Source organism: Onychostoma macrolepis, chromosome 15, assembly GCF_012432095.1.
Source record: "Onychostoma macrolepis isolate SWU-2019 chromosome 15, ASM1243209v1, whole genome shotgun sequence".
Taxonomy (NCBI): Eukaryota; Metazoa; Chordata; class Actinopteri; order Cypriniformes; family Cyprinidae; genus Onychostoma; species Onychostoma macrolepis.
In genome coordinates this window covers 28,966,859-28,990,280 of record NC_081169.1, presented here as the reverse complement: position 1 = coordinate 28,990,280, position 23,422 = coordinate 28,966,859, and the positions used below count along the sequence as shown (strand labels likewise).

Here is a 23,422-nt window from a genome sequence, read left to right as displayed (position 1 = left end):
ATATTAATATAATAATATATTATTTTCAATTATTTTATTTACAATGCAGGGGACACAACTAAACCGGCAAAATTTAAAATAAATAAATACATGTATAGATGAATATTAAAATAAACACATGTAGGAATAAACCAATATAACAATAAATAAAATATTAATAAATATATAAAATAAATAAATAAATGAATAAAATAAAATGTAAAAAAATAAATAAATAAAAAATAAAGATAATAAAGGAAAATAAGAAAATAATAAATATAGGAAAAGTAAGTAATACAAAATGTATTCATGACTAAAGTTTAAAAAAAAATTATTAAAAATAAAACAAATATTTATTTAGTTCATATAGGCCTATATTATTATTTTAAAAGTGTATATATTATATATATATATATATTTTTTTTTTAAATATGTATAATTTTTATATATATATTTTTTTTAATTTAAAAAGTTATCTAATTGGAGAAATGTATGAACTGAGCTTTTCTCTCTGCTCTTCAGTTTTGAAAGCAACACTAACACGCGCAGTGACGCGCGTGCGCGCAGCGTCGGTGATTTTAACGGGACAGTTCCAGCTGCGTCGCGTCGCGTCGCGTCGTGCGGCGAGTATGTTTTGAGAGATTGCATTGAGCAAACGCGGCTGTCCTGTAGGAGGAGCCTGAACTGATGCGATCTGATGTGAACGTAGATCTGCACGTTTGTTTCCGTTCACATGGAGAAACACGGAAACGTTCGTCGCGCGCTGAACCGCCACCAAATCCGCGTTTAATAAGGACAGAAACAGCAGCGGAGCGACGGGAGCCGGTTGGTGTCTTGATTCTTTCATTCGTGTCGTTTTGTGAGTTTTTTTGGCATGTGGACGCGTGTTTACCTGCGGATATCGATCAGCTCCACTTCCTCTCTTCAGTGTCACTGACAGAAAAGTGTCTCAAAGTAGCATTGCTTCCGCCGTAATTCTGTGCTATTTTCTCCAGAACTTTGGAGTTTGCTTCTGTATGTTGAGTATTTGAGTCTACTGATCATTCACTGAGATGCTGAGGTACGACAGAAAAGTGTAGAATATATTTAGAAGTATTAAATATTGATGGGGCAATAAAATGTGTGCGAAAAAAATGTTTTATGTTTTGAAGCTCATGCTATACACACACACACACACACACACACACACACATATATATATATATATATATGTGTATATATATGTGTGTGTGTGTGTGTGTGTGTGTGTGTATATGTGTGTGTATAGGCGATATTGTTTTTAAAGGTTCAAATGTTTAATACCGTTTTTGTATGATTACATCATATATAGAAAATACAAATATTTAAAATAAGAATTTTATATATATATATATAAAATTATATATTATTATTTTTTGTGTGTAAACAATAATAAAACATTTTATTATAATATTATTTTAGTATTTTGTTATTATACAGGGGCAATTTGATGCAATATATTATAATATATAATAAATTACATATGCTAAAATAAGTTATACATTTTAATATTTTAAATGTTAAAATATTTTTTATAATTGATGCATTTAAATAAATAGTTACTCAAAATAAGCTCTTCAAGTTTTCTATTATAAATAAAATTATATACATGTTAAAATAAATTATATATTTTAAATATGTTAAAATAATTGTAACATTTTATAAGTGATACTTTTAAATCAGTAGTTACTCAAAATAAGCACTTAAAAATTACACTTTTGACCTTTCATAACATCAAAACATGTCCTTTTGTTTAGTCACTGTTGTTTATGCTTGTTGTTGAAGGTTATTAAATCTTAAGTCTTATCTCAAAAATGTGTGATAATATGCCATGTTAGAAATTGAGCTCCTGCTATTGCATTTGATCATATCACGGAGCAAGAAAATATTAGAAGCAGGAAGCTGAGCTTGACAATATTATATGCAGGAAATATCATGTGCATAATGATAAACTGGTGAAAGTGCTGGTGGTCCTGTTGCAATTTAGTGTTTTGGGAGAAAATAAAAGCGTCCTTGTACCATATAAATCAAAGTAGCATGTTATTACCATCTGAGACCAGTACATGAGTGCATGTTAGATAGTTTCCACATATGTTGCCTGATTCATAATCATGTTTAACTTCCTCTTGTGCATGCGAGCGTTCATCACACCTGAGCACACGCTCGTAATTCCAGCGCCACACTCAGGTGAGATGGATGTGAAATATGCGCTCGAGCGCATCGCTTTGATTGGATGAGAGTCCCGCCGGTTTGCCTTAACGATTTACGGTGAAGCGCAGAGGGGCCCGTTAAATCATCCCCCGTCCCAGCTGACAGAGAGAGAGAGAGAGAGAGAGAGAGAGAGAGAGAGAGGGAGGAGGTGTAGTGGGTTAGAGACCAGCAGACAGAGAGAGAGAGATCAGCGGAGACGGATGGTTTGTGTCTGTTCTGCTCTAAGTTTGTGGTTCTGTTGCAGAAGGAACCGGACTGACGAGAAGACCCGGGACCATGTGAGTAAAGCCTTTTAACATCTCAACATCACAGCTTCTGCTGCTCAACTGATGGATCTGTGCTGCGAAATGAATGCTTTCAGGTTTTGCATGCATTATGGATCCAGTGTTTAGAATAGATAAAAGTAAAAATGTGGGATATGTTACTATTCTCAACCACATTTATTGGCTACTTTAATATCATGTCAGTTGCACTATATGATCATTTGTTCTTCTTGTGCACTTTACTATAATTCATAAAAATTCTTATTTTTAACAGAATTTTTAAAACTCTTTATATATATATATATACACACAAGTTTGTGTAATATTTGTATGAATTCTATAAAAATATATTATTTACAATATTTGAATTAAATGTGTAATTATATATTAATAATGTGTATATATTCAAATTTAATATTTATTTTTAATTATTTACCTTTATATATCAAATGTAATATATGTTTGCACTGTCTGCATGTAATCTAATTATACTAAAGCCTTTATTCACCATTTTTAAGGTGTGACTACAGATAATATGGATTATGCATGCATAGTTTTGTGTGTTTGAGATGTTTTGGGTGTGTTTTGCTCACTGTTGCGTGACTGATTGCTCATTTACTGTATGTTGATTCATTTTTTTTTTTTTTTTGATAGATCCAGCTCTGCGTCTTTCTCTGGATTATCACAATCAATCACTCCCTTATTATCTGATTTTCGCCCACCCCCCAAAAAAAGTGTGCCGGCACTATGTAAGTAGAACATTTATGACGTGATTACGCCTGTAAATTGATCTACAGTTGTAAAAAGATTATGAATATGGATTTTATTTTTTATAATACCATACTTTCCAAACTCTATATGTTAAAAAACACACATTAACACATTTTTTTTAAATATATAGAGTTGGAAAGTGTGATATTATGATACTAAAATCCATTTTCATAATCTTGTTGATACTGTAATCAATTTATGTTTGTGTATTAATGTTGTTTTAGAATCATTTAGATACTATTGTAGTTTCTAATAATATTTTGAATTCATTTTCATTTATTTAATTTTAGTAAATTTTTTAGTCATTTTGTTGTTTGTCATTTTTTATTGTTCTTTTTATTTATTATTTTTTACAAAATGTCTATATAGTTTTTATTCACTTTTCAGTTTAAGTTATTTTAGTACATCGTTAAATTAAGTAAGAATGAGAAATATTACCTTGAACATTAGAGGAAAAAACACATTTAAGTTTTATGAATTGGGTTTTATTTTTAATTATAACTATAATTACACTGTTATGTAAGTATTTATTATAGTTAAGCAATTATGACGCCATTATAGTAAAACGTACACTGGAGAACCACCTTGAGGAAAACAGGAACAAAATAATATCAAAAAATCCCAAAATGTTTGTTTGATCAATAGGTGGGGTTCAGATGGAGAAAATATAATGAGCTCAGTATAAAAGCAATAGAAGTGAATGATAAATTCCCACCATGATATCAAATCAGACGTGTGTGTGTGTGTGTGTTGTATTGTGTTCTCAGTACAGTTACGTGACTAATTGGCCACTTACTCTCCGCCGATAGATTATCTGACCGGGTCTCGTGGCCCCTGCGGCCCCTGCGGCTCCCCTCTCATCCCCCGTCCAGCTCCGTGCGTCTGTCTCTGGACGAGCTCGGCATCGATCACACATAATCCGATTTCCCCCCAAAACAAATAATGAAGCGTTTCTGGAGCTTACCCTTTTAAGTAATTTAGCGATTTGTTCAAACTTGTGCGAATCGATGAAGTGGGTTTTGAAAGATGAGTCTAATGAATTCCCATGATGCTCTAATTTCGCCCTAATGCATCTCAGCGAAATTAAAACGCACATTTGTGACGCTCAGATAAGCTGGATGGAGATTTTATCTGAGTTGGAGCGTTTGGAGATGATGTCGTTATTTTAGACTCATCACACTAACTGCTCTAATTAGGTTTTCGATCATTTTATTTAGTCTCAGCTGAGACTCCGAGACTCTGTCGAGAATTTGGGTCTGTCTGCTGCTGCTGCTGCTGGTGTGTGTCGCGTTGTTTTACATCGTAATCAATTTCTTTATCCAAACAAAACAGGTCAAAGAACCTCCTGAAACCTGTTTAGTTCATTTATTACATTTTTTTTTGTATCTTACAGATCATTTTAACCCATAAGAACCCGGACCAATTTCTACTTATAGGAAAATTATGGGGCATATATAACAGACCAAATGGACCACTTATAACATGTTTCTGCAGTTGTTTTGAAAATACAACCCCTCCTTGTGAAGGATCTGTAATGTTACACATCTGACACATTGGGCGTTTATGATACATTTTTCATGTTACATATATGTTACATTGGGCGTTTATTCCTCAATTTAATTTTTTTTTTTTTTGCTAAATAACATGTTTTTTTAATGTTTATTTGCTTTCCCACAACATATATCAAAATGATTACTTTTCTGGGAAGATAAAACAAAAACATTTTCCAGAAGTAATACAGTTTTTGCATTTTATTTGCTTTGCCACAACATATTTCAAAACCACATAACTGTGACCATTAAATTTTACAACAACTCTTTTGTAACATATCAAAATTCTACCTTTTCAGGTATATGGTTTAACCAGAAATTAATTTTTAGATTTTTTTTTTTTCACAATTTGAAAATGTGCAAACTGAATAAAAATAAATAGCTACCTCACACTGGAGGTCAACATGTTGAACATGCACGTAGATTTGTTAAAATATGCTTTGAAATGAGCAGCAGAATATATATAACACTAAAATAATTAAATCAGCTAAATTAATCGAGCAGCTCATTACCATTTTTCTTAATGTGACAACTACTTATATAAGGTTAAGAGCCCGATGTGACATATGTGTCACCACAATATCTTTGTAACTTGTTTTATATCAGTTTGTTCAAGAAATGTATTAAAATCAGGTTAAGAGTAATCTAGGATATGTTATTAAAACATTAGAATTGTTGCATGGGTTGAAACATACCTTTAGTAACAAAAAGAAGCGTTTTAAATATTGTTTGTGACACCGTGGGTTCTTATGGGTTTTAACAGAAGCACATTGCAAGTCTTAAAGACACATAGCTTATTTAAAGGGACGGTTCATTTACGGCCTGCATGAATTTATTTTTATCTGAAGAACACAAAAGATGATATTTTGAAGAACACTGGGATACCAAACATTGGACCCCATTGACTTTCATTGCATATACAGAAAAAAAAATATTTTTTTAATTTGAAATATCTTTGGGTGAACTGTCCCTTTAATTCTAAGAGATAGAAAAATGATTATAGAAAAATGTTATTACTAAACTGACTTAAGCCCCGTTCACACCAAGGACAATAACTATAAAGATAACGATAAAGATATAGTTCTAAAAATCATTCTCAATATTAAAGAATAGCAGAGTCCACACCACAACTATAGCGCTAAAAGGCGCAGAGAAACAATATCGTTGGAATTAGGGCTGCCACTAACGACTATTTTTATTTAGATTAATCTATCGACTAATTAATCGATTAATCGAAACGATTAACTTCCCACAAAAAATCTACAATTTTACTTAAGAGTATTTTATTAAACCAAATGAAATCCAAATTTCTATTAAATCCTTTTTTAAAGCAAAAGTAAAGTGCAACAGAGCGCAAGAAGCAAGTGTCCATCTCAGTCCATCAAGTTCAGTATTACAGTGTAAGAACGACAACATATCCACGTGTTCTAGTCTACTAATAATAACATTATAATCAAAAAACACTTTTTAAAGGAGTATTTACCAGAAATATTATTTACCAGAATTTATTTAGGTGAAAAATGTAATGCAGTATTTCTGAAAAAAAAAAAAAGAAATAAAAAAATACTTTAAAAAAATATATAAAATCAGTTAATTGGAGATGCTTTTGATTATTAAAAGAAAGAGTATAGAAAAACTAAAAATGGAAAAAAACTTTGGAAATAAAACATTTCATAAGGCCCTATAATTATAATTTTTTTTGTGGTAATAAAAATAGATTTAAGTGAACAATAGCTTTAAAATGACTTAAAATACATACATATAATAGCAATGATGCAATAATAATTAGTTCAAATAAAGTATCAAAAGCAAGAAATGCTATAGCCACTTCCGGTATTTTGCCGATTTTTTCCAGCTGATGAACGATAAAAATATTGACAGCCAATCAGAATCAATCCTTCTGTAACAAGCTCGAGAATTTAAAATTGAAGTTGAAAAGCGGGGCCATAAAGTAAATAATAATGAATAAAATGTAATAAAACAATTATTAGATTTAAATATTACAAATAACATAATTATAAAATTAAATAAAAGTTTTTAGGCTAGTCTGCCTCAGCACTCGTCAGTGTCAAAATTATTGCAACGGCCAATCAAACTAAAGAAGGTGGGGCTTTACTGTTCACAGTTGACTAGCGCAAATTCCAGCACAACATCTCAGTTTTAAAAGAGTGTGAGGTGAGATGTAAGGAAGCTAAACGTTTAATATCTGACTGTGTGATGACAGAAATGTAAAAAGACTGACATATAATATCCAGTGATGCAAGCTACTCTACTCTAGCTCACCTTAAAATTAAATTGTCCTCATTCTCATGCCATGCAAGATGTAGATGAGTTTGTTTCTTCATCAGATTTGGAGAAATGTAGCATTGCATCAGTGTCTCAGCAGTGGATGCTCTGCAGTGAATGGGTGCCGTCAGAATGAGAGTCCAAACAGCTGATAAAAACATCACAATAATCCACACCACTCCAGTCCATCAGTTAACATCTGGAGAAGCCACAAATCCATCATTAAGATGTTTTTAAATTCAAACCATTGCTTCTGGTCAAAATACAGTGAAAAAGTGGTCTGGTCTGAATCAGGAGAGAAATCTGCACAGATCAAGCAGTGTTTACAAGACAAAACAGCTGTAAACAAATACGTGGCTGGATTTTGATGTGAGAGACAACAGGAGATGGACTTTTTCACTGGAGGAAGCGTTATTATGAATTATGGACTCGTATTTTGTCCAGAATCGATGGCTTGAAGTTAAAACGTCTTAATAATGGATTTGTTTCTTTTTTTTTTTTATTGCCTTAAATTCTGTTAATTTCTAGAAGTGTTATATTATTTTATATAAAAGCGACCATTATCAAATGGTTATGAAACTGGTCCAGTTTGCTTCCCCACAGTGTTCAAGACATGGTTAGAGCCTTGGCATAAATATGATAAATATATGATATGAGGCCATTAATAAATCATTAAGTTAAAGGCTTTTTTAACCGATTTATTTCTTATTATGAATCACTGTGTGTGAAACCATTAGAATTTTTGTCGGTTTGTGAGTGATTACTCAGATGTTGGTAGGTGTGTGTGTGTGTGTGTGTGTGTGTGTTTTGTGCCATTACAGGCCAGTGATGTATGTTGCTGGGGTGACAGTGAAGAGACGGTTGCTGTCCAACACCATCCATCTCTCTCTCTGTCTCTCTGTCTCTCTCTCTCTCTCTCTCTCTCTCTGTCTCTCTCTCTTGGCACAGGATGGTTCATTCATTCAAGGGCGCAGGGTTTGGTTTTAACATTTGAAATTCAATCAAGTTGCTGCTCCATATGTTCATGTACAGTGCCACTTACAGTTGGTCATTTGTTCTTGTTTAGAAACAGTATTTTAGTCAGTATTTGCCCACAAGCTTTTGTACCATGAATACAAATCTTAACTGAATAATAAACTAAATTGTATATATAGCTTTTGTTTTAAATGCATGCATTTTTAATATGCATGTGAAGTCAACTCACAGTTTTGCTTTTATATTTTCATTTTTCATTTTAATATTTTGTGATTTTTTTTTTTTTTTTTTTTTTTTTTAAATAATTTTGTTTTGCACTTTTGTCATTTTAGTAATTTTTTTTACTTTAATTTATTTTTCAGTTTTAGTCATTTTGGAACTTAAATTTTAGTTTGCTTTATATCTAATATTTATATTTTTTAACTTTATTTCAATCACTGAAAACAATTTTAATAGTTTTAGTTAACAATAGCAACACTAGATGCATGTTTACATATGCATTTAAATGTGTTTGAGGAAGTCGATGGATTCACTCAAAAGCTTGCTTTTATTTTTATATTTTCAGTTTTCATTTTAATTTTAGTTTAAGTTTATGTAATTGTATTGTTTTTGTTTTTTAATTTTATTTCAGCTTTATTGCAAAAACTGACTTATTTTTAATGGTTTTAGTTTTAATAAACAATAACAACTCAATGCATGTTATTGCAATTATGCAATATAATCACTGCAAACTATTTTTTATATTTTATTTAACAATAGCAACACTAGATGCATGTTTTAAATACATGCATTTTTAATATGCATTTAAATATGTTTGAAGAAAGTGTTTTTTAACATATTTGACTCTGACTCTGAATGATTCATTCATAAATTGTACTGTTCTGCTCAAATCCTTGACTCAACAAACCATTTGCTAATTATTGCAAGATTATAACTTCAAATTTGACCTGTTTTGTAAAACTGATATTTTCAATGCAGTATTAATGTGAATTCAGTTTTAGCTGCAACTAGATATGATTTGTAGAAATGATTCAGTCATTTTTTAAACTTTAACTACATGAAAACATCTGAATTTGCACTCGTGTTTTAACACGTGCATCTTGCTTTTCTTTCTTATTCCATTAATTCTCCTCCTCCTCGAGCGCTCTTAAAGCTGTCGTGTAGTAAAAACACCTTCAGGAGTGTTTTATGGAGTCTGATAATAAACTGAGTGAACGTCTGATGAAATGTAGGCAGCCGATTGAACACAGACTCATTTTCTCTCTCTCTCTCTCGGTCCAGGATGCCGTTGGTCTTCACACTTCTCTGCCTCTGCGTTTTAAAGATGGGCGGCTTCTCTGCATCTGTCACTCAAGCCACCGTCCAATCAGGTGAGAGTCGAGTCTGATTAAGTGGCTGTGATTGGTCGGTCTGTGACCGGTGAAGGATGAATCCTCTATTGCTCTCTTGTCCAGAGACTATATCCATCCTCCTAATTTATCAGCAACCAATCAGATCTCTCATTTGAATAATTGATCCCATCAGCAGCCTCACATTAGATCTTCCCACCAATCAGCAAGAGCATCTCCAGAGGTCTGTATGTTAAATCACAGAATCTACATCTGCATCTACAGAAATAGTGCTGAATGATGCAAAAAAAAAAAAAAAATGAGTGTATGAATCTGGTGTAAATGATTTTAAGGCTGATGGAAATAGGTGTTTTCCAGCTCATTTTTAAGCTTTTGCATATTTTGAAGGACGCAGAGCAACAATGTGGTCAGATGTTTTATATTCACTGTAGTACTGTAGTTTTTTTTTCATTGCTGTTTGCTCGTTAACTAAAACCAGAAAAACTAAACAAACTGAAATAAATTTAAATTTAAACATTTTATTTCAGCCAAGGTAACATTTATCTTTTTCATTTAGTTTAAACTGAAGTACTAAAATAACTAAAACTAATAAATAAAAATTAATAAAAACTGTATAGACATATTTAAAACAACAATAATAACATTAATACTTGAATTTAATAAGTTAACATGCATGCAGTATTGTTTTACTAATATTATTAATATAGTAGTATTTATTAATTTTCAATTTCCTTTATTTTTAGATTTTCGGTTTATTTTAATTTTAAAACTTAATGTTAATTTAAGTAAAACATTTTAGTAATTTTGTTTTGTGCTTTTGTCATTTTAATTAGCTTTTGCTTTTTGTTTTAATATTTCTAAATAGCTTATATAATATATTTAAGTAATTTTAATATTTAAGATTAAATTTCAGTTAGTTGCCAAGGCAACATTTCTAAATTTCGGTACAAGTTTTTTTAAATCTAATATTTATGTTATTAAATATTTATATTTTAACCTTATTTCAACTTTATTTCAATTACTGAAAATGGTTTTTAATCTTTTTAGTTTTAATTAACAATAAAAACGCTAGATGCACGTTGCATGTTAATGGAGGATTGGTTTCCTTATTAAAAATAAAACCAAGTCAAGTGAAAAGCTCTTCTAAAAGCTTAAAGATGATCAAGACTTTTTACAAAATCCTTTTAGACAGCATTAAACATTCAAAAGCAGATAAGAATTTTGTGCAATCTTCCAAAATGAGGTTAAACATCCAAAAACAAGATTTTCCGAAATCTGATAACAAACCGCCGAGAAGCAATTCAGTGATGCACAGGAAGTGATGTTTCCTTCTGACCTGGTTATAAGCTGCGGCTCAAACCGAAGGTGCTGCCCAGTGAGTCGATGACTTGACAGACAACGTGATGTATGAAAGTGCCTCCTAAAGACACCGGCTCTCAGAGCACCTTAATGATCTAGAACACATTCGAGCGAGTTACAGCAGTAACCAAGTAACGCAGAGTCCTCATATTGATACATGAATAATGCAACAGCAGCTGTTTTGAGGTTTCATCCAGCAGCTGTATCACATGTGCTGTTATATGTCATAATATTAGCGCGGTCATGGGATTACAGGCCGGCTGCACCTCTGGAAGCAGGGGTTAATTAAAAACGCTTGCCGCTGCGGGACAGGAAATGGATTGTTCCAGAAGGGGGTCATTTATAATGGCGTGCGGTGTGTGTGAGCGCTTGCACTAAGACACTCTTAATAGGAAGACTAATCCCCTCCCAGTCGCAAAGTGACAGAGCAATTACACACACACACGCCTCCGGTCCTCCCCCTCCACCTCCGCCGGCCCACCGCTTGCTCCGTCCGTCCCACAGACAGATCCTGACAACACCTGCCCGTCTGTGTGTGTGATATGAATGAGAATCTGTGTGTGTGCGTGCGTGTGTGTGTGGTTTATGCAATGTCATTGATTTGGGATGGTCATTTATTTAAATAGACTTTTTGACATTAGCAGGATCAGCATTTAAACCCAAACAGATCACCTTATCTTTCATTATTTTACTGAAATTGCATTTGCATGAGTGTGTTTCTGTTTGCATGGAGCGTGTGTAAATTTAGCTTGCTGCTATGATGCATGCATTATTTATATGATACTATAGTAGTTTTAAATGTCTTGAATTTGCTTTTATTTTTTATTTTAATTTATTTTAATTTTATTAATTTTTTAGTGTTCTTATGTAATTTTTTTTTTAAACATGGTTTTTCTTACATTTTCTATATTTGACTTAAATTTCAGTTTTAGTAATTTTAGTTTAGTTTATTTTTATGTTTTTGGTTTTTATTATCGTTTTAGTAATTTTGTTACGCTTTTTTGTCATTTTATTAGTTTTAAAAAAAATATTTCTATATAGCTTTTTTTTTTTTTTTTTTTTTTTTTTTCAGGTTTAAGAATTTTAGTATATGTTCTGATATCAGCTTTTTAACTCAAACAGATCACCTTAGCTTTCATTTTTATAATTTTCAAATTTTAAGTGTTTTTACTAACAGTGTCGTGTAAACATGGCTGAAGATGCGAAAAGCGGAGGAACAGACAAACCAATTCAGTTGAGAGAGTCATTTAGACTGGAACTGCTCTGATTGATTCAAAATCGTGACTTTGATCATTCAGTTTCGACATCGTTTGTAATGATTTTAAAAAGCACGTAGCGATGGGATAAACCAAGCTTTTAGAATCTCTGAATCAGTTAAACCATTGCGTCGCAAAATGATTCACTGTTTTGAAGCACTCCAATCGGGTCGTGTATCGTGAATCATTTGATTCAGATCGGGACTTCGAATCACAATCTTAATATATCCAATTTTATTAAACAGTACAAAACATCAAACCATAATACAGCACTGTTAAAAAACAAAACAAAGAAAACAAAACAAAGAAAGAATACACACATGCAAATCCCTTAAGAAAATGAACCATGCTTTTATTATAGTAAAAGTGTAGTAACGTGGTGTAGTATTATTTATTTTTTGACTGAGTTGAAGCTCTTTCTGCTGTTATCGGGAATTCCGCCGGCAAGTACAGTAGAAAAGTTGTTTCTTTTTTTAAATTTAAGTTTTAGTAATTTTATTACTTTAATTTCAGTTAGTTGCCAACAGTTAATATAGTTAACTAAACCTAAAACATTTGTTACTTAAAATACAAGAAACTTTTATTGAAATAAAAATTCCTTTTGCAGAATTTCTCATTTTTATTTAGTTTAACTTGATATACTAAAATAACAACCTAAAACTAATGAAACATAATTAATAACAAGGTAACGTATAATTTTGGTCTAAGTTTTGTTTAAGTGTTTGTTATGCAGTGTCTGTTTGATTTGGGATGGTAATTTATTTAAATAGACTTTTTGATGTTTAGCAGGTTCAGCATTTAAACAAATCACCTTATCTTTCATTATTATACTGTCCTGCGTTTGCATACTGTAAGTGTATTTCTCTTTGCATGGTGAGCGTGTGTGAGAGAGAGAGAGAGAGAGAGAAAGAAAGAGCGTGCCTAGGTATTAATTTCATATTGATGCATTAGTTGCTGATGTGTGAGTTTTAAGCTGTAATTGATTCGGCCTTTTTAATGTTTTAACTTTTACACCATGTTCATGTCATAAATTTGATAGCTCAATTACCTAATATTGATTTGCACGCAATAATGTGTATGTGTGTGTGTGTGCAAAGGTTTGAGTGTATAAGTGTGTGTTTTAGCCCATGCAGAGGAAATTTTATTGCTCAAATGTTTCGTTTTCATAACTCAGGTGATGTAATGGAGTTATTAGTTATGTTTTGTTCAAGTACATTACCGGTCAAATGTTTAAAAAAAATGTGGGTTTTTTAAAAATGTTTTCAAAGAAGCCTCTTCTGCTCACCAAGGCTGCTTTTATTTGGCCAAAAATACAGTAAAAACTGTAATATTATAAAATATTATTACAGTTTCAAATATCTTCTGTGTGAATATATGTTAAAATGTCATTTATTTCTGTGAGGCGCAGCTGAATTTTCAGCATCATTACTCCAGTCTTCAGTGTCACGTGATCTTCAGAAATCATTCTAATATGCTGATTTGCTGCTCAAGAAACATTTCTGATTATTATCAATGTTGAAAACAGTTGTGCTGCACAATATTTTGGAGAAAACCATTCAAAAGTTTGGGCTAAGTAGAAAGAAATTAATACTTTTATTTTGCAAGGATGCATTAAATTTATATATATTATTCTACTTTGCATCACAGGAATAAATTACATTTTAAAAATATATTCACATAGAAAGCAGTTCTTTCAAATTGTAAGGCAAGGAAAGGCAAGTTTATTTATATAGCACATTTCATACACCGTGGTAATTCAAAGTGCTTTACATAAAAGGAAGTGAAAAAGTCATTAAAAAAAGTTACAACAATAAAAACAAGGAATTAAAAAATAATAATAATAAAAACAAGATATAAAAATTGATTTAAAAATAATTTAAAACGGTTAAGAATAGAAAATGATTATACACAGTGCAATCAGTTCGGACGTTGCACAGTGCTCATTTGACACATGCACAGCTAAACAGATGAGTTTTGAGTCTGGATTTAAAAGTGGCTAATGTTTTAGCACATCTGATCTCTTCTGGAAGCTGGTTCCAACTGCGGGCAGCATAATAGCTAAAAGCGGACTCCCCTTGTTTTGTGTAAACCCTTGGTATTTCTAACTGACTCGATCCTAATGATCTGAGTGGTCTGTTAGGTTTATATTCAGTGAGCATATCTCCAATGTATTTAGGTCCTAGGCCATTGAGAGATTTATAAACAAGTAAAAGTACTTTAAAATCAATCCTAAATGTAACTGGAAGCCAGTGTAAGGACCTGAGGACTGGTGTGATATGCTCAGATTTTCTGGTTCTAGTCAGAATCCTGGCAGCAGCGTTCTGGATGAGCTGCAGCTGTCTAATGGTCTTCTTTGGAAGGAGACCATTACAATAATCCACCCTGCTGGTGATAAAGGCATGAACAAGTTTCTCCAAGTCTTGACTGGACACAAAACATCTAATTCTTGCAATGTTTTTGAGATGATAGTATGCTGATTTAGTTACTGCTTTGACGTGACTACTAAAACTAAGGTCTGTCTCCAGAAACACCCCAAGATTTTTGACTTGGTTTTTAGTCGATTGACCCCTAGAGTCAAGGTATGCATTCACCTTGAGAACTTCATCTTTGTTTCCAAATGCAATGACTTCAGTTTGTTTTCTCCTTGTTTAACTGAAGAAAGTTCTGGCACATCCAACAGTTAATTTCATCAATGCATTGGCAGAGGGAGTCAATGGGGCTGTAGTCATTTGGAGATAAGGCTAGGTAAATCTGGGTATCATCAGCATAGCTGTGATAGGCAATTTGGTTCTTTCTCATTATTTGACTTAGTGGGAGCATATACAGGCTAAACAAGAGCGGTGCAAGAATCGAGCCTTGTGGGACTCCGCATGTCACGTACGTCCACTTAGACTTATGCTCTCCTATACTCACATAATAACCTCTCCCTTCTAAGTATGACCTGAACCTACCTTTTCAATAATCTTACCTATGAAAGGAAGATTTGATATTGGTCTATAGTTGTTCAACATTGTGTTATCAAGATTGCGCTTTTTCAGAATGGGCTTAACAACTGCAGTTTTCAGGGAGTTTGGAAATGTCCCAGTAAGAAGTGAGGTGTTCACCACTTCTAAGAGATATGCTTCTAAACAGTTAAGCACACTTTTGAAAAATGATGTGGTAAGTGTGTCAAGAGTGTTGTAAGTGTTGTAATAATATTTCACAGTTTTTATCAGTGTTTTTGATCAAATAAATGCAGCCTTGGTGAGCAGAACAGACTTCTTCCAAAAACACAAATAAAATCTTAATAATTCTACTCTTGACTGATAGTGTATCAATATTGTTTCTCCTAAAATTCCATGGGAAGAGTAAAAACACACATTTGAGTCAATAGTTGTCATGCATTAAAGTCAATATAGAGCAGCTCAGATCATTTGATGTTCATGTTGAGATCTCTGACTTTTGTTTGCTAGCTTTCTATTTTGGGAATTCTGAATCTATGAGATTACGGAGGTGTGTTTCTGAGGTTGTTTGTGTTGTGTTTGTGTGTTTCAGATATTCAGTGTCATGACTGGGGTGTGTGGAGCAAGGGTTCGGTGCAGGTGTATGACGGGGAGGTGGCGTATCTCTACTGTCCGCTCTTCTCTTATCCCACGCTCTACAGCTACAGTCAGACTCAGAACAGCAGTCTGTCTCTGCTGTGGTACCGACACACGCACACACACGAGATGGAGCAGCCCATCAACCTCAAACTACACACACTGCACAAAGACCGCGAGTACCTGTGGATACAACCGGCCTCGGCGCAGGACGCCGGACTCTACATCTGCATGCTCCGGTAAACACTCACACTGTATATACTACACATACTAGAGATGTGCACAGCCACATGCATTCAAAACTGACTAGCTGGTGGGTTGTCTGAATGGTTAAACTACTGGATTGGTCTGATTTAGGGTGAACACAAATACTGTACATCACATTATGGAAGTATAATAAGTTAGTGAATGCTGCTTTCATGCTGGTAGAACTTCATAACTAATTCCTGCAACCCATAATAGATTCATAAAATCAGTTTTCAGTGGCATTTTGTACTTGTAAGCTTCAAAAGCAGGTGTACAGAAATATATGTGAATTGTTTATCATATCGCAATTCAAGTCCCATATATGTCAAAATTATAAATTACATTAAAAATGTAATTGTTACATGGATGTATATTTAATATAAAATAATATAAATGTAATTTAATATTATCTAAATATAAATGCGTAACCAAATCATGCAGGTTATTTCATCATGTTAGCTTAGGAAAGAAAGAAAGAAAGAGAGAATAAATGTGACCCTGGAGCACAAACCCAGTCTTAAGTCGCTGGGGTATATTTGTAGCAATAGCCAAAAATACTGTACATTGTATGGGTCAAAATTATCCATTTTTCTTTTATGCCAAAAATCATTAGGATATTAAGGAAAGATCATGTTCTATGAAGATATTTTGTAAATTTCTTACCATAAATGTATCAACTTCATTTTTGGTTAGTAATATGCATTGCTAAGAACTGCATTTGGACAACTTTAAAGGCGATTTTCTCTCTATTTAGATTTTTTTGCACCCTCAGATTCCAGATTTTCAAATAGTTGTATCTCGACCAAATATTGTCCGATCCTAACAAACCATACATCAATGGAAAGATTATTTATTCAGCTTTCAGATTATGCATAAATCTCAATTTTGAAAAATTGACACTTAAGACTGGTTTTGTAGTCCAGGGTCACAAATATAAAAATAATATAAATTTATAAGTATACTGTTTATTTATTTGAAATATTTTATTTAAACATGTATATAAACAGGTAACCAAATCATGCACATAATGCTGTATGATATAGTATGCTAATATAATATAATATAATATAATATAATATAATATAGGGCAAATAAAATTCGGATATAAATAGAAACCTGTAACCAAATCGTGCAAGTAATTGATCATGTTAGGATATAAATAAATAAAAATAAAAATAAAATGACACATTGTTTGGATGTTAGTATGTAACCAAATCATGCAAGTAAATCCATAATTAGGTTTAGGTTAGGATATAAATGTAGCTAATCTATTCTAATCTAATATGAGAATTTATTTAAATATAAATACATTTAATTTAGATCTAAATAAAAATGTGTAACCACATCATGTAGGTTATTTCATCATATAATATAATATATACAGTAATGCTGGTTATTTCATCATGTTAGGGTTAGGTTAGTATATTAATATATATATATAATATATATTTAGATCTAAATATAAACATGTAACCAATCGTGCAGGTTATTTTATCACATTTTGTGTGTGTGTGTGTGTGTGTGTGTGTCAGCAACATTTCCTCGTGTGTGAAGATCGGCGTGGAGCTGAAGGTCGTTCAGAAGGACGGAGAGTGTGACAGGAGAGCTCAACCTCATCTGAACCTGACTATACCGTTCCAGAGCAAGCGAACCCTCACCTGTCCAGACCTGAACACACTCACGCTGCCCAACAGCACGCACTCCGTCAGCTGGTGCCACGTGAGTCCGTGTGTGTGTGTGTGAATAAACATCTGAGACTATCATAATTAAATATGATACTGAAAACCCATGCAACCGTTATGAAGCAAATGAATTTCTTAATCTCCAGAGTCGCACAGCTAATGAACTGAGAAGACGTGAACTCAAACAATCAGCATCATTCAGTTTAAAGGTTGTACGTGAGCAAAACTATAAAAATGCAAATCAGCATGGGCAATTTGTCTGATTAAAGAGTCGTGACAATGCAAGAAACGACCTGTAGCGATATGAACAAAGATGTATTATCTGTATGCTAATATACTAAAAGACTAAATACTAACACGTTTAAAATTCACAACTATATAAAGTTCAAATGAACCACTGCTATTGGAATGAATGAAAGAATTTGGATGGCCATATATGGCAACTCTAGTAAAATAAGTCCCGCCTTCCAAATAAAAGAGCCAATCATCAATTGGCAAACTCACTGGCATTAACATGAAAACTCACACTCAGTCTTTGCACATCATGCGCATTGGCTGGTTTTTTAACGTTATTTTAGGGTAAGAAACAACATTTCATGTCAGATTTAGTGCTGTTGTTAAAATATGAGTTTGGCAAGTTGTGTTTTGAGATTTTAGTATTTAATTAGTACTGAAAATAGCTTGTTCCCAACATGTCTTTGAATAAACTAACTTGCATTAGACTTTTTGCTTCTTAGAAAATGGATCAATAATGTGGGTGATGTTATGTTTTCAAGGCCGTATAGACTTTGATGTCCAATCAATTGCTCTGTAAAATAAGAATGTCGCCTTCCAAGTAGCGAAATTCAAAGCTGTTTTGTAAACTAGAAGCTATTAGCTATTCTCTCAACAGGAAATGCATCAGCAGAGGAAAGAAAATATTTAGCAATCCTGCAGAGTACAAGGTTTGGTCTTTAGAGCAAAAAGAGTAGCTTATTAGTAGGCCAATTAGTTACACAAGTTTTCATGAGCACTTGTGGGAATGAGATCAATCGCCTGGAAAATGCAGCAAATAAAAGCATCACTGCAGACGTGTGCATTCAGCTTCAAATACATTGTGCCCTGATCAAACTACAAATCTATATTTTCTGCGCAGCTTGTTAAAGGTCATTTCAGTCAAATGACAGTGTTTTAACTGCATTTTCATGGTGCAGTACGTATAAAACACAGAAAGCTGTTGCTTGTGGGAAAACAATTTTGGTACATTTTAGAAGCGTTAATCCAGAATTTCTGTGGCAATTTATGAAGAATTTTGTGTGTAAAAGTAGATAAGGTATAGAGTTATAATAATAATAATAATTATTATTATTATTATTATAACACCTATAAACACTATTACTATATAAACGTCTTTATCAGGAATTCCCAAACATTTAGTACTATATATATATATATATATATATATATATATATATATATATATATATATATATATATATATATATATATATATATATATATATATATATATATATATATATATATATATATATATTTTAGTTTAGTTTAGTTTTTTAAATGTTTATTTATTTTTAATAATTTTAGTACTTTAACTTAAACTAAATGAAAATTAGAAATGTTGCCTTTACAGCCTAATTTTTTAAAATATTTTATTTCAGTTAATATGTTAACTTAAATGTTTTCATTATTTTTATTTTTTTATTTTAGTTTAGTTAACGATAGCATTGCTGTCAGCCAAACCCCTTTGAGTTAAAATATTTACTTGAAGTCCCCTAGGATTTTAATTTAATATTTTGATTATTTAACAACACATTTGCATGTTTGTGGTTTTCAGATGTTTGTTAATCGTCACATAACATGCAAGTAAACAAATAACATTTTGATTCCACAATTATATAGTATTATATAGAAATGAGATATTTCTTCCTTTTAAGTAGGTGTTTTATGTACATTTTTATGGTTTATTTATTTTTTAGCTTTTTATTGTTTTATTAGCAGTTAGAAGGAATTGCACATCATCCAGCGTAACTATAGTTAATTAAAACTAAAAGATAAAAACACTAAAAGATTAGTTGAAATAAAATAGAATTTTTTTGAAAAATGTATTTCAACTAGTTGCCAAGGCAACTTTTTATTTAGTTTAAGTACTAAAATAACCAAAACTGCAATAAAATGAATAAAAATAAATAAACAAATTAAAATAAATGAGGGCTAAAACAACAACAATAAAAACCATAATGTTTAAGACTGACATAACACTTAACGTCATCTCCTTCTAGAGAGTGTGAAGTGATTTTAGAAACATGAATCTAGATCAGTGTAGGTCAAACATGCAGGTTCATGTCTGTTTGTCTGTAGTTATGCAGGTTTTGTGTGTTTCGGGAGAACGAGAGCTGAAAGGAGATAATCTGGTGATCTACAGGATGATGGAGCCGTGTGTGTGTGTGTGTGTGTGTGTGTGTGTGTGTGTGTGTGTGTGTGTGTGTGTGTGTGTGTGTGTGTGTGTGTGTGTGTGTGTGTGTGTGTGTGTGTGTGTGTGTGTGTGTGTGTGTGTGTGTGTGTGTGTGTGTGTGTGTGTGTGTGTGTGTGTGTGTGTGTGTGTGTGTGTGTGTGTGTGTGTGTGTGTGTGTGTGTGTGTGTGTGTGTGTGTGTGTGTGTGTGTGTGTGTGTGTGTGTGTGTGTGTGTGTGTGTGTGTGTGTGTGTGTGTGTGTGTGTGTGTGAATAAACATCTGAGACTATCATAATTAAATATGATACTGAAAACCCATGCAACCGTTATGAAGCAAATGAATTTCTTAATCTCCAGAGTCGCACAGCTAATGAACTGAGAAGACGTGAACTCAAACAATCAGCATCATTCAGTTTAAAGGTTGTACGTGAGCAAAACTATAAAAATGCAAATCAGCATGGGCAATTTGTCTGATTAAAGAGTCGTGACAATGCAAGAAACGACCTGTAGCGATATGAACAAAGATGTATTATCTGTATGCTAATATACTAAAAGACTAAATACTAACACGTTTAAAATTCACAACTATATAAAGTTCAAATGAACCACTGCTATTGGAATGAATGAAAGAATTTGGATGGCCATATATGGCAACTCTAGTAAAATAAGTCCCGCCTTCCAAATAAAAGAGCCAATCATCAATCGGCAAACTCACTGGCATTAACATGAAAACTCACACTCAGTCTTTGCACATCATGCGCATTGGCTGGTTTTTTAACGTTATTTTAGGGTAAGAAACAACATTTCATGTCAGATTTAGTGCTGTTGTTAAAATAATATGAGTTTGGCAAGTTATGTTTTGAGATTTTAGTATTTAATTAGTACTGAAAATAGCTTGTTCCCAACATGTCTTTGAATAAACTAACTGGCATTAGACTTTTTGCTTCTTAGAAAATGGATCAATAATGTGGGTGATGTTATGTTTTCAAGGCCGTATAGACTTTGATGTCCAATCAATTGCTCTGTAAAATAAGAATGTCGCCTTCCAAGTAGCGAAATTCAAAGCTGTTTTGTAAACTAGAAGCTATTAGCTATTCTCTCAACAGGAAATGCATCAGCAGAGGAAAGAAAATATTTAGCAATCCTGCAGAGTACAAGGTTTGGTCTTTAGAGCAAAAAGAGTAGCTTATTAGTAGGCCAATTAGTTACACAAGTTTTCATGAGCACTTGTGGGAATGAGATCAATCGCCTGGAAAATGCAGCAAATAAAAGCATCACTGCAGACGTGTGCATTCAGCTTCAAATACATTGTGCCCTGATCAAACTACAAATCTATATTTTCTGCGCAGCTTGTTAAAGGTCATTTCAGTCAAATGACAGTGTTTTAACTGCATTTTCATGGTGCAGTACGTATAAAACACAGAAAGCTGTTGCTTGTGGGGAAAACAATTTTGGTACATTTTAGAAGCGTTAATCCAGAATTTCTGTGGCAATTTATGAAGAATTTTGTGTGTAAAGTAGATAAGGTATAGAGTTATAATAATAATAATAATAATTATTATTATTATTATTATTATTATTATTATTATTATTATTATTATTATTATTATAACACCTATAAACACTATTACTATATAAACGTCTTTATCAGGAATTCCCAAACATTTAGTACTATATATATATACACAGTGAGGAAAATAAGTATTTGAACACCTGTCTATCAGCTAGAATTCTGACCCTCAAAGACCTGTTAGTCTGCCTTTAAAATGTCCACCTCCACTCCATTTATTATCCTAAATTAGATGCACCTGTTTGAGGTCGTTAGCTGCATAAAGACACCTGTCCACCCCATACAATCAGTAAGAATCCAACTACTAACATGGCCAAGACCAAAGAGCTGTCCAAAGACACTAGAGACAAAATTGAACACCTCCACAAGGCTGGAAAGGGCTACGGGAAATTGCCAAGCAGCTTGGTGAAAAAGGTCCACTGTTGGAGCAATCATTAGAAAATGGAAGAAGCTAAACATGACTGTCAATCTCCCTCGGACTGGGGCTCCATGCAAGATCTCACCTCGTGGGGTCTCAGTGATCCTAAGAAAGGTGAGAAATCAGCCCAGAACTACACGGGAGGAGCTGGTCAATGACCTGAAAAGAGCTGGGACCACCGTTTCCAAGGTTACTGTTGGTAATACACTAAGGCGTCATGGTTTGAAATCATGCATGGCACGGAAGGTTCCCCTGCTTAAACCAGCACATGTCCAGGCCCGACTTAAGTTTGCCAATGACCATTTGGATGATCCAGAGGAGTCATGGGAGAAAGTCATGTGGTCAGATGAGACCAAAATAGAACTTTTGGTCATAATTCCACTAAACGTGTTTGGAGGAAGAAGAATGATGAGTACCATCCCAAGAACACCATCCCTACTGTGAAGCATGGGGTGGTAGCATCATGCTTTGGGGTGTTTTTCTGCACATGGGACAGGGCGACTGCACTGTATTAAGGAGAGGATGACCGGGGCCATGTATTGCGAGATTTTGGGGAACAACCTCCTTCCCTCAGTTAGAGCATTGAAGATGGGTCGAGGCTGGGTCTTCCAACATGACAATGACCCGAAGCACACAGCCAGGATAACCAAGGAGTGGCTCTGTAAGAAGCATATCAAGGTTCTGGCGTGGCCTAGCCAGTCTCCAGACCTAAACCCAATAGAGAATCTTTGGAGGGAGCTCAAACTCCGTGTTTCTCAGCGAGAGGCCAGAAACCTGACTGATCTAGAGAAGATCTGTGTGGAGGTGGGCCAAAATCCCTCCTGCAGTGTGTGCAAACCTGGTGAAAACTACAGGAAACGTTTGACCTCTGTAATTGCAAACAAAGGCTACTGTACCAAATATTAACATTGATTTTCTCAGGTGTTCAAATACTTATTTGCAGCTGTATCATACAAATAAATAGTTAAAAATCATACATTGTGATTTCTGGATTTTTTTTTAGATTATGTCTCTCACAGTGGACATGCACCTACGATGACAATTTCAGACCCTCCATGATTTCTAAGTGGGAGAACTTGCAAAATAGCAGGGTGTTCAAATACTTATTTTCCTCACTGTATATATATATATATATATATATATATATATATATATATATATATATATATATATATATATATATATATATATATATATATATATATATATATATATATATATATATATATATATATATATATATATTTATATATTTATATTTTAGTTTAGTTTTTTAAATGTTTATTTTTTTTTTATAATTTTAGTACTTTAACTTAAACTAAATGAAAATTAGAAATGTTGCCTTTACAGCCTAATTTTTTAAAATATTTTATTTCAGTTAATATGTTAACTTAAATGTTTTCATTATTTTTATTTTTTTATTTAGTTTTAGTTAACGATAGCATTGCTGTCAGCCAAACC

At 32.9% G+C, this 23,422-nt stretch overlaps 1 protein-coding gene across 4 annotated transcripts in view; it reads left to right on the top strand.

The window, feature by feature from the left end:
* Nucleotides 1-570: 570 nt before the first annotated feature.
* The window catches only part of LOC131520702 (interleukin-1 receptor accessory protein), a 35,299-nt gene continuing 12,447 nt past the window's right edge, over nt 571-23,422 (top strand). The window contains exons 1-6 of one of the 4 annotated variants that reach the window (XM_058745132.1): nt 571-804; nt 2,456-2,486; nt 3,126-3,220; nt 9,335-9,423; nt 15,552-15,834; nt 17,374-17,560. In XM_058745132.1, the coding sequence (XP_058601115.1) occupies nt 3,219-3,220; nt 9,335-9,423; nt 15,552-15,834; nt 17,374-17,560 (561 nt within the window). In that variant the 5' untranslated portion in view covers nt 571-804; nt 2,456-2,486; nt 3,126-3,218. Of the gene's footprint in view, nt 805-824; nt 1,040-2,452; nt 2,487-3,125; nt 3,221-9,334; nt 9,424-15,551; nt 15,835-17,373; nt 17,561-23,422 lie in introns of those variants that run through there. The other 3 variants (XM_058745130.1, XM_058745133.1, XM_058745131.1) reach the window with 3 other exon arrangements.